We start from the raw sequence: 15,724 nt of genomic DNA, 5'->3' as shown, positions 1-15,724 counted from the left end.
AGGAAAGACCGGGTCCAGCAGCAGTCCCAGCATCGTCCTCATCATCCTTCTGATATGATTGTGAGCTCCCCTTCGTATTCTACTCATGGAGCCCTGGGGGGAGAAAGAGTCCCCTCTACAACTACTGGCAATACATCAGCAGCAGGTCAACCTAGACGATCGGCAGCTACTGAACAGTTAGACAAACTTATCGCTCTTAAGCGACAACAGAATAGCAGTAGTACCAACAGCCACTATCACCATTCACATGCAACAGGCAACAGCAACATGACGATAACAGCGAGCATTCACCGCAGTGGTGTGCCTCCAGGAATAGGTGTTGGAGTAGGAGGTGGCATCACTATATCCTCATCGTCTTCGGGACCTGGAGATAGTTCCTTGTTGTCTTCACAAAAAGCAGGAGAGACTTACGGGATGGCAAGGGGAGGAGAAGGCAGGGGGGAAGGTGGAGGAAGTTTTTCCAGAAAGAGTGATCGTAGCAGTAGTCAGGTTGCGAACCGTGAGCTTCCTTTATCTGAGCTCGAAAGGAGAGGCATGGTAGGAGGAGAGAGGGAAGGAAGAGGTTCTTCTCTCTCTTATCATTCTGCTGTTCCTTCTGGGAAAGGTGTCCTTGTGTTAAGCGAAGAACAGAAGAGGCAGCTATTACAATCGAAAAGAGAGAGGAGAGAAGAGGGAGAAAGAACTCTTCCTCCTCATGTCTTTCTTTCTGACCCCGCTATTGTTGGTGTATCTTCCTCGACTGTGAAAAGGGAAAGTGAAGAAGTTCCTGAAATTGCCGGAGATGAAGCTTCTCTTCTTCAGAAGCAAGTCAGACATCCGTCGGATCTAGAGAGATTCCAGATGCTCCATCTTAGAGAACCTCGCCGAGGAGGAATAGGAGAGTGCAGTGGTAGTAGCAGTAGTATGGAAGAATATCATCGCCGTCATGAAGACGACAACATAAGAAACCGAGAAGAGATAAGTGCTTATATGTTGGATCCTCGAAGAGAAGAGGAGCTAAGAGAAAGGAAGCATGTTCTTCCTGGTGTCGATCGAAATGTCTTCTTATCTAGGAGAGGAGATGATGAAGATCGTAGATATACACAAGGACTTCAACAACAAAGAGATGGTCTCACGACGGCTGCTGTTGCTGAAGGGGAGACGCAAGTGAGGAATGAGTCTTACCGAGAGATGGATGAAAATCTACGTGTGTGTCAGGATGTTATAGGATCGGTGTTATCTTCGCCTCGCCAGCATCACCACCGCCACAGTAGTAGTAGTAGAAGAGCAACAGATGAGGAGAAGAGCGAGACGTATCTTTGGGAACAACAAGGGGGAGATCTGCGGTACTCGGAAGAGAATTCAGAGGTAAGAGAAGAACAGGATAGAATGATGAGGGCTCGCGAAAGAGGGAGAGATGAGAACTTTGTCTCATCATCTTCTCATCATCTTCTAGGAAACGCGACGTCTTTTCCACAGAAAGGCAAGGGCAGTAGTAGTAGTAGGGGTGGGGAGAATACTCATCGTCCTCTTCGGAACGGAAGAGAGGAAGAAGAAGAACAAGTGACTCTGGCAACAGCAACTCTCGTAGAGGATGAAAGCAGTACCCTTATAAATAGCATGATGCTGAAAGAGAGAGAACGAGAAGGACTTCACAGTCATCATCTCCACAATCGTCATTATCAGACTTCAGCTCCATCTTCTCTCCTATTACAGCAGCTATCTCACAATCAACCTCTCCCTTCTAATCATAGTCCGGCAAGTTACTGTACAGATGAAGATGAAAGAATGGTGCGAGATCTCTTGAAAGATGCCGATATAACCCAAGCTGCTTTGGCCGCTCTATCTGCTGCTGAAGTGGCGGCTGCAACTGCTTCAACGAATATGACGACGACCACTCGAGTGGAGTACGGGGAGAGAGCGAATCTTCCTCAGGAAGATTCCGCTCTTCTCTCTTCGGCTTATGATAGTAGGGTAAGAGGGGGGACGGGAGGAGGAGAAGTCGAACTGCCATCCGATCAAGGGTTACACGGACAAAGAAGACTTCATCGTCGTAAAGAAGAAGTGGAGAGATTGATAGGAAGGAGAATTTTGGAGACAGAAACAGAAAGTGTTTTAGTGATCCCTTCATCAGAAGGAACAACAGTTCAAAACATCCATGAAGATATCATCCTTAATCATGATGAAAGACTCCTTCATATCACTATGGACAAACGAGTGGCAGCTACGGCTTATCCAACGACAGGAAGAGATCCAGGGCTACCAGGTATGATTGTTGAGAGTTGCGTGACTACTTCAATAGGAGAAAGAGAAGGAGAAGCTCAGAAATCTTCCATACCTTCCTCGTCTGCCTCTGGTGTTCCTCTACCTTCTTCATCGACTCCTCTTCCGTATTCACCTACTCAGCCTGTAGTATTAGAAGAAAAAGATCTTCTCAGAATCATGCAACAGAAACAGCAGCAGCAATCTCTTCTATCTCAGACGGGTTCTTCTTCGTATGTTGCGTCGTTCACAGCCGGGAGAGGAGGAGGGCAAGAGAGAAAAGATATGGTGAGTCCTGAAGAAAGTCCTTACACGCAGCAGCAGAGTCATCCTCCTTCTGTTCCCCCGCATCTGCCCTCTTCGTCTTCTCGTCAACCACCTTATCCTCTTTCTTCATCAAATTCTTCCTTATCTTCATCACCACCACCTGTCGTCTCTTCGTCATCATCTCAGCCTCCCGGATCGTCGTCGGCTTATATTCGAGGAAAAGGCCCTTCCACAGCAACAGGAACAGGCGGTTGTTCTTTTCAGCATCAATCTCAGGGACAGCAGCGACAGCCACAGCAGCAGACTTCTCTCTACCATTCATCACACCCAGGGCGGGGGGGGACTGGCAATGGGCCTTGCTCGTCTTCTCGGCCTTTGTCGTCTTCTTCCTCTTTAGGACGTCATAGTAGTGGTGGAGAGGGGGGAGGGAATCATTCTTACGATGCTAGTCATCACCCTCATCCTCACCCTAGTTCCTCTACATCTTCTTATCATCAGCAGTGTAGAGGGGGAAGAGAAGGAAGTAGTGGATTTCATGAGAATCATATGGGTGGTGTAAGGAGTCGGGGAGGAAGAGAAAGTCGTGAAATAGGTATATGTGGTGCATGCGATCCTTCTGCAACAGGAGATTATGAAGGAAGAAGAAAAGGAGGCAGAGGCGCAAGTCTAGGACGAGGGGGGGGGATGTATGCAGGACGAGAGTTGAAGGAGATTATTCCTCTCTTCAAATCATCAGGTCTTCTTCCTTTAACCAAAGCACATAAAGATCTCGCTCTACGCGACAAACTTGTTGAGTTCCCTAAGATAGCAGGGCCAACGCCTCCTCCTCCTCGCGATAGTCGAAGAGGCAGCGAGTCTCCCCCTGGACGAAGCTCAGTAGGGACTGGTTCTCGGGGTATGAGTGTCTCATCATCATCATATTCTTCTTGTGTAAGACCTCGTGAAAGTTTAATGACGTCCTTTGATCTAGATCATATCCTAAGACTGTACTTAACTCAGATGGCTAAACTTCCTCAGCTTCAGAGATTCTCAGGCAAGTGGAACTTTCGTTTCCTCTTTCGACACTCTCATTCTTCCTCCGGTCACGGGGAGGCTATGATGGTGAATGGAGCTTCGACAAGTGGAACAGCAGGAGGTGGAAGTACGGGAGGAACTGCTGCTCCTGCTGCTGGTGTAGGTGCTAGCAGTACTTTCCCTACATCAGCTGTAGGTTTGGAGAGAGAACTTCTACGTGTTTTACTCCGTGAAAAACAAGCGAGAGAGTTACTACGACAGCATCATGCTATGTGGGGTGGAGGAGATGAAGAACATGATGACGGAGAGAAGAACAGCAAGGGTCTAGAGAAGTCCTTGGCATCAGGGGGTGAGAGTGTTCAGAAGGTGAAGGCTAAGAAGAAGAAGAGGGAGAGCTGTTTCGAGGAAGAAGAGGAAGATGAAGAGATTGAAGAAGAGGATGATGAGGATGACGATGAAAGAGAGGATAAGAATCGGATTGTTCTTCCTCCCATTGTTTTACCTGGGCCTCTTCAGTTACGTGAGAAAGGTATGGGGGTCGCTATATCTTCGTCTCGTATGCACCAAGCTCTTTTGAGTAGTTTCGGATTTGGTGAAGCTTCTGAACTTCTTCACAAGATTCTTCAACCTGATTTTCATTTCGTCAAGAAGAAGCGAGATTCTCGATATGAAGACGAAGATGAGCATGACACGACGATGATGATGTCGAGCCAAGGAAGGGAGGTCGCCAGTCATGATTCCATCGATTCAGAGAACCTCGCGTCTTCAGATGAAAGAAGAGGAGGAGGAGGAAGAGGAAGAAGTGCAGAAGAAAGAAGAGGAAAAAGAGGAACGGGAGAAAGAAGACCTGTTACTGAAGATGATGATGAAGATGAAGAGCACAAGAATCCTATCAGTCACAGTACAAGTGCCATTCAACACCAGAGTTCTTCTCTAGAAGAAAGAGAGCTCAGGCGTTTACAAAAGAGATTTGGAAAGCAAACGTATTCAACCGTTCGACAACCTCGAAGTTGTATCTATGTCTCTCCAGCTTCAACGGCTCTTCACCCTTCAGCAGCAGCAGCAAGTGCAGGCAGCATGGCCGTCTGTCATGTTGAAGGGTTGGTAGTTGGAGGAGGAGGAGGAGGCGCGAAGTCGACAGGAAAGAATGAAGATGACGAAGCGGAAGAAGAACAAGAACATCACACACGAGAGGGACACTCTGAGGGAGAAGAAGGTCTCGTAGGAGGGGAGCTCGTTGCTACTGCAAAGTTCGTTGACATGGTAAGATAAAGAAGAAGAACAACAACAGTTACAGCGAACACAACAGAGAGAAGATGGAGGGAGAGTTATGAGAGATGGAGTTTTGGCAAGGGGGTTTGACCGGAGGTAGATCCGCCTTTTCATTCGTCGACTTCTATCTTTACCGATTGCTCTTTCATGAAGTGTCTCTTGTATGTCTATACACTCTGTCATCATATCTCAGTCATCATATACCTCGTGATAGTCTCAACTACAGAGCAGGAGTAGGAGTCATGCTAATGGAAGCAAGTAGCGAGAGGAAGAAAGAGACAGAGCCTCTGTCTTACATAGACAGGTGTGGTGCATGCTCCAGTCGTTGCTCTCTTGGGTATGTTTTCAATTGTAATTGATGTTTTTCTTTCTTTTTGGTTTCATTTGCGTAGTGATGAAGGAGCTTTGTTTTTTCTTTCTTTCTCTCATTCTTTTGTTTTTAGAGAGATACACAGAGAGAGAGATCGAAGATAGCTAGATACCGAGATTGATAAGACAGAGGTGTCTGTCTGAATCCGCACTCTCTTTCTCTCTTCTTCTTCAGTTTATCTAGCTACCTGTCTGTGTGCATGGTAGTCGTCAGTGATCGATTGGTAGTGTCTCTTCTTGTTGCTTCTTCTTGTCTTTTCAAGATTGTCTTCGGCCATGAGGAAGGAGACACTTCTTTCCTGAGACATGAAGAAGAAAAAGAGAGAACTGAAGAGAATAACAGACGTCAAGATGAAAGAAGAGAAGATCATGAAGGAGAGAGCCATGAGGCTAAAGAGACTCGTCGCTTTTCTTTAGCTTCGTCTTTATCTTCCTCCTCTGTAGCAGAAGGAGTCTTTGTACGATGTGTGATAGAGGACGGATTTGATCTCCTTCTAGAAGCGACAACACTTGAAAGTGAAATCTCTGTAAGTGTTTTCATTGACGTCCATTGCATCTCTCGCTTTCTCTTCTTTCTTTCTTTCTTTTTCTTTCTTTCTTTCTTTCTTCTCTGGTCAATCTCCAAAGTTGATGAGAATGAGAGAGAAGGGAAGAAAGGTTGAATGAGAGACACGAACACTTTCCTTTGTTGTCTTTTTTTTTTGATTAGTTTCTCCCTTTTTTGCCTCTCTTAAGTAGAACGGTGCCGCAGATTTCGCAGAGACAGGAAGTCGTATCTGTCTTTTTCTCTACCTCTTGCTCTTTGTCTCTCTCTGTTTCGCATCCCTCTATGTCGCTGTCTTTCAGGTCGAGAGAGAAGTGTATTCTGTAGCATTCTTCTCTTCACATTGGACACTTTCTAAAAAAGAAACAGTTTTTATACGCATCTAGGACCTCTCCCCCTTCAACCTGTTATGTTGTCCTTTTCCATCTCTTCTTCCTCTTTTACTCCTTATTCTTTTTCAGATTGAACCAACAAGGGCTCTCGCTAGTGTCTGTTTTATCTGGTAGTCGTACGTATAGTAGAGTTATGTCTCTCTTTTCTTTTTCGCCTCTTCTCTTCGGACTCTTTCAGTGTCGTTGTTCTTCTTGCATGCAGTAGGGCAGATGGTCTATAAACTACACATAGCGATCTCTAGACACTCGCCTTCTCTGTCTCTTGAATTCGACTTTTTCCTCCTGTAGATATGTCAATCGAGTCTTCTATCTCTTCCTCTGTCTCTTCCCTTCCTGATTTGTACTTTAAATATTCATACATATCTCTTCTTCTTACGTATCACATTGGATGGAAAACTCCTTTTCCCGCTCTCTCACGTGACAAGAAGACTTTCTCCTCATATGTAGATGTCTACCTACATAGATGGATAGAGATGCCCTTTCTTCTTTTCACCTTATCTTCCTTTCTTTGTTTGTTTCTTTCCTTCTGTCTTTGCTTCTTGTAGGAGTGTCCGGCAGGTCATGTAGCAGCTCGCCATCGACTTCAAGAACAAGAAGTTCATCTCCTTCAGCAACTCTTCGAACTTCTTACTCTACGTCATCATGTTGATCTTAATACACAAGTCTCTTCTACTTCGTCTTCCTCATCTACTGAGAATTCCTCTTCATCATCGTCTTCAAGTCTAGGGTCTTCTCTCTTCTATCTTCCTTATCTCTTAGATGCGCATGTTCCTGCCTCCTGTGGTTATCCACTAGAATATGAATCGCAGTTCTGTGCCTTGCAAGAACTTCAGTTCTTTCCGCAGAGACATACAGACTCGGAAGTTGAGAAATTTTATTCTCCTCTTCGTTTAGATGTTCTAAAAGGTCGCATGTGCACACGTTGGATGATCTCAGGTGTATATACAGTTCCGAAAGGACGTCGCCTTCTTGATAGGGCCTTTCAGTTATTCCCGGAATCTCTTTCTTCTTCATTTTCTCAAGCGTTCTTCTCATCTCCAGAGATTCTCAAAGATATCTGCTGTTCTGTTGACGCTGCTCTAGCAGATTATCATGACCATGATGGACGAGATCGAGATATTTTCCCATCATCATCTTCCGTAGATAAAGAAAACTTATCGCATTCTTCTCTTCATGTGCCCTCACCATCTCCTCTACTTCCGTCTTCAACAAATCTTCAGAGAGAACGAGATCTTCAGAAGGAGAATGAGACTGCCGGAGAAGATGATGAAGTCTTTTCTTCCTCCTCCGTCTTTTCTCTTAAGAAGAATATGAAAGATAAGTACGATATCATCAACTCCTCCTCGTTGTCTTTGGAAGAGAAGAAGAAGAAGCTTCTGGAAAAGAAGAGAGAGAAAGCGAGAAAGTGTCTGATTCCAACGGCTGTACTGTTGGCAGAACTTCTTCGCTTACAAGAACCTACTCGTCCTCCTCCTACAGGTTCTTCTCTCTTGAGACTTCTCCTGAAACAAGATGATTGTGAGCATGTTCTTCTTGGGGCTCCTCAAGAGAACGATGAAGAGAGACGGATGGAGAAATGGAATGATGATTCGAATAATCATCATGATGATCTTCTTGCCAAACAACAAGAAGAAGATGATGATGATGATGCTTCTCCTTCTTCATGTCGGCTGTATGTACACCTCATTTGGAGAGTCTTGTACCTAGCAAGTCATGATGCAAATCCTCGAGAGTCTGCTTCAAGTGCTGCTTTCTTGCTAGGCGTCTCTGCGTACATGTCCTGGGGCTTCACTTCAGATGATATCTCACATATCTTACAGTGGAAAGTAAGGAATCAAACACAACTCTAAAAGAAAGGAAGAGGGGAAGTCAACGAAAGAAAGAAGGAAAAGATATCGATCATTTCGCTTCTCCTCCTCTTACTTCTCAGACATTTCAGGAGCATGTATGTATGTATATGGGTGTATCTATATATATATATATATGTATAGTCAGCAGTGGTAGTAGTGGTAGCTATTCCTCTGTTTCATCTTGCTCTTCTTTATCTTTTCCTCTACTTCGTCTTTCTGTAAGATACGAAAGAGCACGTATTCTACTCTGTATGTTGTCTTTCCTCCTTCATCGTTTGTACTTCTTTCTTCTTGCTGAACAGAGAATATCTGTGTGTATCGAGGAGGGGTGGTAGGGGCTTGTCATGCTCATCATAATGCTTCAGGCCCGTCAGATGTCCTCCTTTTTCTGCTCTTTCTTAGATATCATGATAGACGAGATGTAGATGGATCAATTAAAGATAGAGAGATAGGTCAAAGACAGAAGACAGAAAGATAGTAGACCAAAGGTCGATAGAGAGATAAAAATAGATAGATACTCTTTTTCTTTTTTTCACGGGTGTTTCTCTCTTCCCCTTTTGCTTCTGTTTCTTTCCTCTTGTCTCTAGTGACTGACGCGACCTCCTCAAACTTTGTGTGTGTGTGTGTATCTTTGTGTGTGTAGAGTGGCTGCAGTTTGTTATCTCTTCTTCTTTCCCTCCTTCCTCCACCATCGGCCTTAACTCCACACCAAGAGTAAGAAGAGAAGGAGCTCATCGACTGACTTCTGCTAGCGACGTTTTCTATAGCGGCAGTAGCTTGGGGAGATACACGATAGACGACGATCATGTGTTGAACACGTTCACCAGAAAGTCCTATCAAATGGATATCTCTCATTCTCTTCTTTCTTTCTTTCTTTCGCTCCTCTCTACTTTTTCTTCTTCTCTCTCCTCAAAGTGATTGTGACTAGTGACAGTACAAGGTTTCGGTCTTTCTTGCTTTTCATGGAAACACGCAGGCAGGGTGTGATGTGTTTTATACAAAGTTACTCATGTACTGACGAAGAAATCGATATACTGATGAGATCGACATAGAGAGAAAGAGAGGGAGAGAGAGAGGACGAGAGATACCACATAAATAGATAGGTAGATAGCCTGTCTTCTCTCTGTAATCTCCTCCTCTCGAATTCAGATGTATGGAAGACAAGGGAGGTTCTTCTGCTTTTCTCCTTCCTTCATTCTTATATGTCTGTATCTCTGTCATCTTCTTTCTTTTTGTTTCTTCTTTGGTTTTTCTTCCTCCTATTTCTCTAGGTGCACCGCTGTTCTCCCTTTTCTATCCCTTGTTGTCTCCGGGTTAGTGAAGATCATTCAACTCCTGGGCTCTTCCTCTTCTCATTCTTCAACGAAAGGTCAGGTCAGAGAAGGAGAGAAGTGCTCTACAGAGAAACAAGAACAAGGAGGAGACAACTTGAAGAACTGCGGAGGAGAAAGAGCAGGAGTTGTCGACGATGATCACGTAGAGAATAAGAATGCTAGTAGTGATACGGTTGAGAAGAGAAGTAGTCCTGGGGGTGATGATGCATTCAAAGAGAAAGACGATGAGAAAGAAGGAGAGAGCCAAAAAAAGAACATGGAGAAGAAAGGTGATCTTGAGCTTCTCCTTCTCCCTCTTATACAAGCGGTCGTTCAACAAGCAAGGCTCGATGAATCACGAGCCAAAACCATTACAAAAGCAGTCATGTAAGGAGGAAGAGACATTTCTCATGTAGATACACATCTATGAAAGAAGGTAGAAGAGAATGAACGATAAGGTTCTCTCGCTAACTACTATTCGTAGTGGTGGGGTCTTCTTTGCTCCCTTGGAAAGGCATCTCACTGATAAAGTGAAGGAAAACGTTTAGCGGTTTCTTCTTATCTCTTGTTTGTTTGAAGGTTTGGGCCCATAAGTCCTTCCATAAGGACTTCGAGCAATTCTGGAAAGAGGTTTACATATTCTCGGGGGGGGTGTACACTAGACAGAAGGAATGAGAGGGTAAGGGGTGGCACGGGTCTTCGTCATGCCGTGTTGTTTTGAACTTCGACGACGATGAGATGGGAAGAAGAGGAAAGAGCTCTGAGCTTGTTTCGGAGAGAACTTTGCAGTAGATCTATCATCAGATAGGTCTGCGACTTTACACAGAGAGAGCTATATTTATATATGTATACCTATCTATGTGTGGATGGATGGTACCGCTATGTGGAGTAGATCAGTGATGGGGGGTGTGTCTGTATGCCGTATATTTGTACAGTCAAGATAGAAAATAGAAAGATACACTGTGAGACTCTGAGTAGTTTTTCCTCTTTCTTTCGTTTTCTCTTTCGTTATTGTGTTTATCTGTTTGCTTTAGTATGGACGCTGTCAGATTGACAGGATCCATAACACGTCGAAAAGGAGTGAAAAAGAAGCCTTTCCTTCCAGTTTCAGCCTTTCTCTGAGACCCAGAGAAAGGCTGAAAAGCAAAGAATTCCTTTTCTCCCGTAATATGTGTAGTTTTTGCGGCGTTCCGTCTGGTGAAGCGGAGAGGGGTCAGGGAGATCCAAGAAGACCAACAAGAAGAGACAGGCTTACGATGGTGGAGGACAGTTTCTCTGTTTGATCATCTTCTCATTTCTGTTTGCTCGGTTGTTTGGTGAATCTCGTCGTCTTCTTTTTGTGTTTCCTCTCCTTTTCTGTGGTGTGGGTGTTTTTTTAGGAATCTGCTCGGCGTACAGGGAGCCCAAGCCATGCTGTCCTCCTTCCTTTCTGCTGGAGGTGGTGGATAACGAAAGTCTCTTACACCAGAAGGAAAAGTGAAGACGTTGAACCACCAAGAATAGTGGTAGTAGTCGTCGCCGTGGTGGTGCCGGAGTAGTCACAGTTACAGCAGGAGCCCTCTGAAGGGAGAAAGGCTCTTCCTCTTTGCAGCTTCGCAGCTAGCTAACGAGCTAGCTGGCTAGCTGCAGGAGTAGACATCGTGTCTGTGCTGTTCAAGGAACAAGAAAGTGTCCCTTTTTGTCGTTTCGTCTCAACGTGGCGCCCCGTGGGCGAATGGACCTCCAAGTCTTGCTGATCATCTCCTTTTTCTTCTGCCGCACTTGGATTCTCATTTGAAGAAGAAATGCGTAGCCAAGAAGAGACAGGTGGTGCCTGCTTTGCTGTCCGAGTTTCCTGCCTTTGCCTGCTGAAAACACGAGAAAGTCTCACACACACATGGATTCTCTGGGAATCGTACATTTCCCGGTTTTCTGACTCTTTATCTCGCGCTCTCCCCTCTCTCCCTCTTTCTCTCCCTTCATCCACTTTCTCATTCTGTGTCTTGTTTGTCCAAGTAATCCTGGTGAGTGAGAGGAGGGGGGACGGGGTTATTCTGTTACGTCCGTAGGTCTTTACGTCGTACTTTCTGATTGGTGCTACTTTTCATTTCTTCTCTCTACTTTTTCACTTTGTTCGCTTCCTCCTGTCGTACACCACTTGTGCTGAACCTGCTCCCGAGTGTCTTGTAAGGCGAGAGTAATCAAGATAGATCCCAAGTCGTCTCCTTAGTATTGTTGGTGCCTCTCTTGCCACACGCCTTGTTGCAACTCCTCTCTCTCGTCACATGCCTTCTTGCATGTCTGTCTCTGTCCCTCTTCACGCAATTCCGCTTTCTCTGTTTTTCTTCTGAAAAAATATCACTACGGGGATCTCGACGTCTGGCTTACTTACGTTGCATTTCTGTTCAACTTTTTTTCCCGTTCTGGCGAAAGGAGGCTGCTGTTAAGTGTAAGGCGTTATGGTGTGGCAAAAGGCTCTCTCCCCTGTTTAGATGTAGCAGAGCTCAGGATATTCCGAAGTGAACGGTAGAAAACTCGAGATAGATATCTTCCGTTGGGAGCGGGCTGATAAGAAAGAAGAAAGATCTCTTTTCGTCACGCCGACGCATTGCAACATTATCGATCACGCGAGTAGCAAAAAGAGATCAGGTGTCTTTTCTTTAGGAGTGTACACACCTGATTGATGTCTAACCATCTCCATCTACTCCTGTGCTGAACCGCTGAGACACCAACTACAGACAGCTTCATAGCCCAAATGTCTTAGGGTAGTTCTAGTCTGTCTGTGGCACGTAATCTTCATGATTACAGTCGTTCTTGAGGAAGTTTAGTACGTAAGGTAGTTTCCCTTCGGCTTGACTATTACTACGGTGGTATGAGAGGCTGTTTACGAAAGGAACTAGGTTGCGTATTGCAAAACGGGCAATTGCAGTGTATAAGCATCTAGCTCTCGACGGTGATTTCGGAGAAAAGGAGCTGACCTCTGACGCCAAGTGCATGAATGTTTCATTGCTGTCGAGCTTGTTTCCTGCAATGGAACAGAAGGAGCTTTACCCTCCAGAGAGGAGGCACTGGCGTAACCGGCGCGGTGGTTGGATCCAGGATTACCGGCAAGCACCCTGAAAGCCTCGATGAGAGCTTGCGTGGACGGTCAGTACTGTACGTAGACATGCGGTACACATATGCCATTGTCCGGTCGGAGGAGTTCGTGTCTACTTTCAAGATCCTCAGTACCCTGAGGCCTCAAGAACTGTACAGGTGGTAGACCACGCACAATGGTCCAGTGAGTGGATTTCATGTTCAGGGTAAGTAGGTCGCTACCCCGCCACCTATCGACGTTCTCCCTGTGCTAGACCGGTCCCCTCCCTCCACGGGCTGCTGCGCACAATCGGGGTCGCTAAATAAGCACCCCTGAGTGTCCTTTCTTTCTACCGAGCGTCGGAGACGCCCGTCTGCCGCGCACCATCAGCTTGCGGTCAAAGCCGGTGACGCCCTGGAAAGCTTTTTGAGAAGCGCGAAGACTAGTCTCCGGTCACAAAGGACAGGCGTTTCCAGCCGTCAGCCCACTGGAACACCGAAGATACACGCGCAACCACCCACCGGTGCTCCACCCTAGCTCCCCGGCCACGTCTCTTCTTCGAAAAACGCATCAGGGAACCGCTGTGCCGTCGTCTCATCCGTGAGGAGAGTGCATGGCTGGCAAGCTTTGCCGGAGGCGGCCAGCTAGCGCCCCCCTGTCCGTGACGAGGAGGTGGACGAGGGGCTCCCGTTGGCGCCGCGTCTCTACGCGGGAACGGCTCCTTGCGGTGGCCTGGGTGTTCGCGCTGCTGACAAGTCATTTTCTGTTGCGGTTTGTTTTGTCCGTTGTGCGTTTAGGTGTTCGTGATTTGTTTCTTTTCCCTGCTTTAACGCAGCTGTGCTCTTGAGATCGAAAGGTCAGCAGTGAGATTGCGCGTCTCCGGTAGTTCCGGCGCGCCGCAAGCAGTTGCTGAATCGGCACTTTCTCCTATTTTGTTCTCCAATATGGCGGGCCCTAGCAAGTCATTTGCAGCTGGACTGGTGCTCTCACTAGTCGGCTGTGTTTTTTTGGTCACCGACCATGCCTTAGCAGTGCTGATAAGGGGTACCCAAAGCGAAGCTGCTATCCAGGCGCACCACAGACTCAATGACTACAATCAGGAGGCGGAATACCATAAGGTCCGTAAAGACCTTGAAAGGCTAACTCCAGAACAGGTCGATGCTGCGAAGAAAGCTCTCAAGGAAAGACAAGACAGCGAGCTTGCGGAGGAAAAGAAGATGAAAGAACTGAAGGACAAAGTCATCAGCGAGTTGAAAGATACAGTCAAGGAGAGGGGCTTGAAGGAGTACGCGGAACGTGCAGAGGACCGCCAGGACGCCCAACAGCAGGGCTATGCTGAGCGCAAGCGCGAACTGCAGAACATGGACCCGGCCTTGAGGCAACGGCTGTTGGACAAAAGAAAGCGAGAAGTTGAGGAACAGAGGAAGGCGAAAAAGGATTCTGACGCAGTCGTCGAAGAGCTGAAAGAGAAGCTTGCCAAGAGGGGCAAGAGGTATTAGGTGTCGCACCAGGGCCAGGGCCAGCGTATCATATCTGCTGGCTATGTGGTGTAGCAGTGACCGAAGTAGGCATGTTTTCTCCGACAAGTTTGTCGTTTGCCTCTGCTGTTGAACGGCTGTTCCAAATGCAGCGCGAGAATGTGGCGCAATAGCGTGAGGAAGGGTCTGCATGCTGTGGTTGTCAGTCATCTGCATCGAGTGTCAACGGTTTTTTTTGCTCGCTTTAATGTAGCTGAATTCTCCTGGTGTTGCAGGGAGCCAACAACAGCTCAGAAGCGATCCGGCAGTTCGCGGACGCGGAGAGGTTCGGAGGGGGTTCTGTTCTGCCGTTGAGAAACGTCCTGCTCCGGTAGGCCAGCCATCTGGAGCTAGAGGGTTGATGTGACGGTATGGGACACTGGCATACGTTGTCTGCGGTGGAGTGGACTACCTGGGGCTGGGAAACGATTCCTGTTTTGACAAGTACGATTGTCAGCAGTCAGGGACGAAGCCTTCGGCGTCTTGTAGTGCGTGGTCAATGGAGCACGGATAATACTCGCAAGATTGGCGTGATGGGATAGCGCCTGCAGTCGAGCGGTCGGATGTTTGGGTGCTGTCGTTTTGTAGTTTGCACCTGTTGTACTGGAGTGGTGAAAAGCAGGACCTGCCTTCCGAGTTGGGGGTTCATCAGACTTCCGAATCTGGTCGGCTTCAGAAGCTACCATCGTGGACAGGTTTGTACTGTCATTATGATGTCAATCCGTCTAGAATATACAACCCATAGCTAAGGTCTGACACTGTGGCAGCTGCTACAGAGCGACGCTGTGGAAGGCAGAACTCTTTGGAAGGCCGGGGGGGGGGTTTCTTTTTTCTACTCTCGCACCCCTTACCTCGCGTGTGCAAGGAGCCGTTCTCCGTTGCTTTTCCTCCGCGTGTCGGGTTCGAGAGTGTCCACCCCCTGGCATACTTTCGAGTTGTAATCGGCTCGCGAGACTTCTATGTATGGCTCACCTTCACGAGCTGGAAAGAACGTTCGAGCAGTCTTCTTCCTTCTTCTAGAAGCTCACTTACGGTACCAGTGTTGTGTCCCGCAGCTTGCCCCATAAAATCGACGCTTTGGTCGTCGACCACGAGGAAAGAGCCCCCCTCAGTTCTTGTCGACAGACCTTCTATTTCGTCTTGAGACTCCAAGGGGAAGGTGTCTTGTACAAGCACGCCAGTACTCTTCTCGCGATGTCGGCGGGAGTCTGCGTCGTGCCTCAGCCGCCACGAGAGGGTCCCCACATCACCCGCGTTAGTCCACCCCGCACTAAGGCCAATACCAAGGACCAAGAGGCCGAACACCGCCGCCTTGTGAGTATGTCGAATGACCTGCATGATACTTAGCTCGAGTGTACGCACATGCACGGGATACGGTTGCTCCACAGATATCGGTCCAGTGAACACTGGGCCTTTTCGAAGGAGCGGGCTGCTCGTGAAGGGCAAGGTCTCTCTTCGTCCAAATGAGGATGATTCAGCTTAACCGCGGAATTGCTGACCACGGGGTTGAACGGCCGCGTCAAAGGCCACGAGGCTATCTCAGCTCCGCAATGACAGGGCAACTAGCTATTAGAAATCTCCGGTCTCGTAGTGGCAGTCCACAAAGCCTCTGTCCTACACGGTTATCCGCTCTCCGCACACGCGTAAATGTTACTTACATTTGTTGTGTTGGCACTTGCTTTTTGTCAGCAGTCGACGCGAAACGAAGTGCTCTGGGGCGGCGCGGGCCAGAGCTGCGAGTGAACCAGCTAGACTCCTCCCGTGTCTATGTGGGGACAACGCCGGCGGCTCCGGAACCTAGGCTCCAGGCAAAGAGCCACAGCCGCTGCCTCACTTGACGCAGTCGTCCTGGAAAAAGACTTCACAGGTGTGATATGCCCGCCAAAGCCT

General features: G+C 47.3%; 1 protein-coding gene across 1 annotated transcript in view; it reads left to right on the top strand.

The window, feature by feature from the left end:
• Nucleotides 1-15,103, top strand: part of CSUI_001483 (uncharacterized protein) — a 16,423-nt gene extending 1,320 nt beyond the window's left edge. The window contains exons 2-8 of the mRNA XM_068061689.1: nucleotides 1-4,785; nucleotides 5,427-5,690; nucleotides 6,645-7,925; nucleotides 8,593-8,663; nucleotides 9,221-9,649; nucleotides 10,642-11,265; nucleotides 12,281-15,103. The exon at nucleotides 1-4,785 is cut by the window's left edge and continues 499 nt beyond it. Coding sequence (XP_067926335.1) covers nucleotides 55-4,785; nucleotides 5,427-5,690; nucleotides 6,645-7,925; nucleotides 8,593-8,663; nucleotides 9,221-9,649; nucleotides 10,642-10,711 — 6,846 coding nt within the window. The 5' untranslated portion in view covers nucleotides 1-54 and the 3' untranslated portion in view covers nucleotides 10,712-11,265; nucleotides 12,281-15,103. The remainder of the gene's footprint in view (nucleotides 4,786-5,426; nucleotides 5,691-6,644; nucleotides 7,926-8,592; nucleotides 8,664-9,220; nucleotides 9,650-10,641; nucleotides 11,266-12,280) is intronic.
• The last annotated feature ends 621 nt before the right edge of the window (nucleotides 15,104-15,724 follow it).

Source organism: Cystoisospora suis (assembly GCF_002600585.1).
Source record: "Cystoisospora suis strain Wien I chromosome Unknown contig_594, whole genome shotgun sequence".
In the NCBI taxonomy this organism is placed as follows: domain Eukaryota; phylum Apicomplexa; class Conoidasida; order Eucoccidiorida; family Sarcocystidae; genus Cystoisospora; species Cystoisospora suis.
The sequence above is the reverse complement of the archived record's forward strand: the minus strand, read 5'-3'. Positions and strand labels throughout refer to the sequence as shown.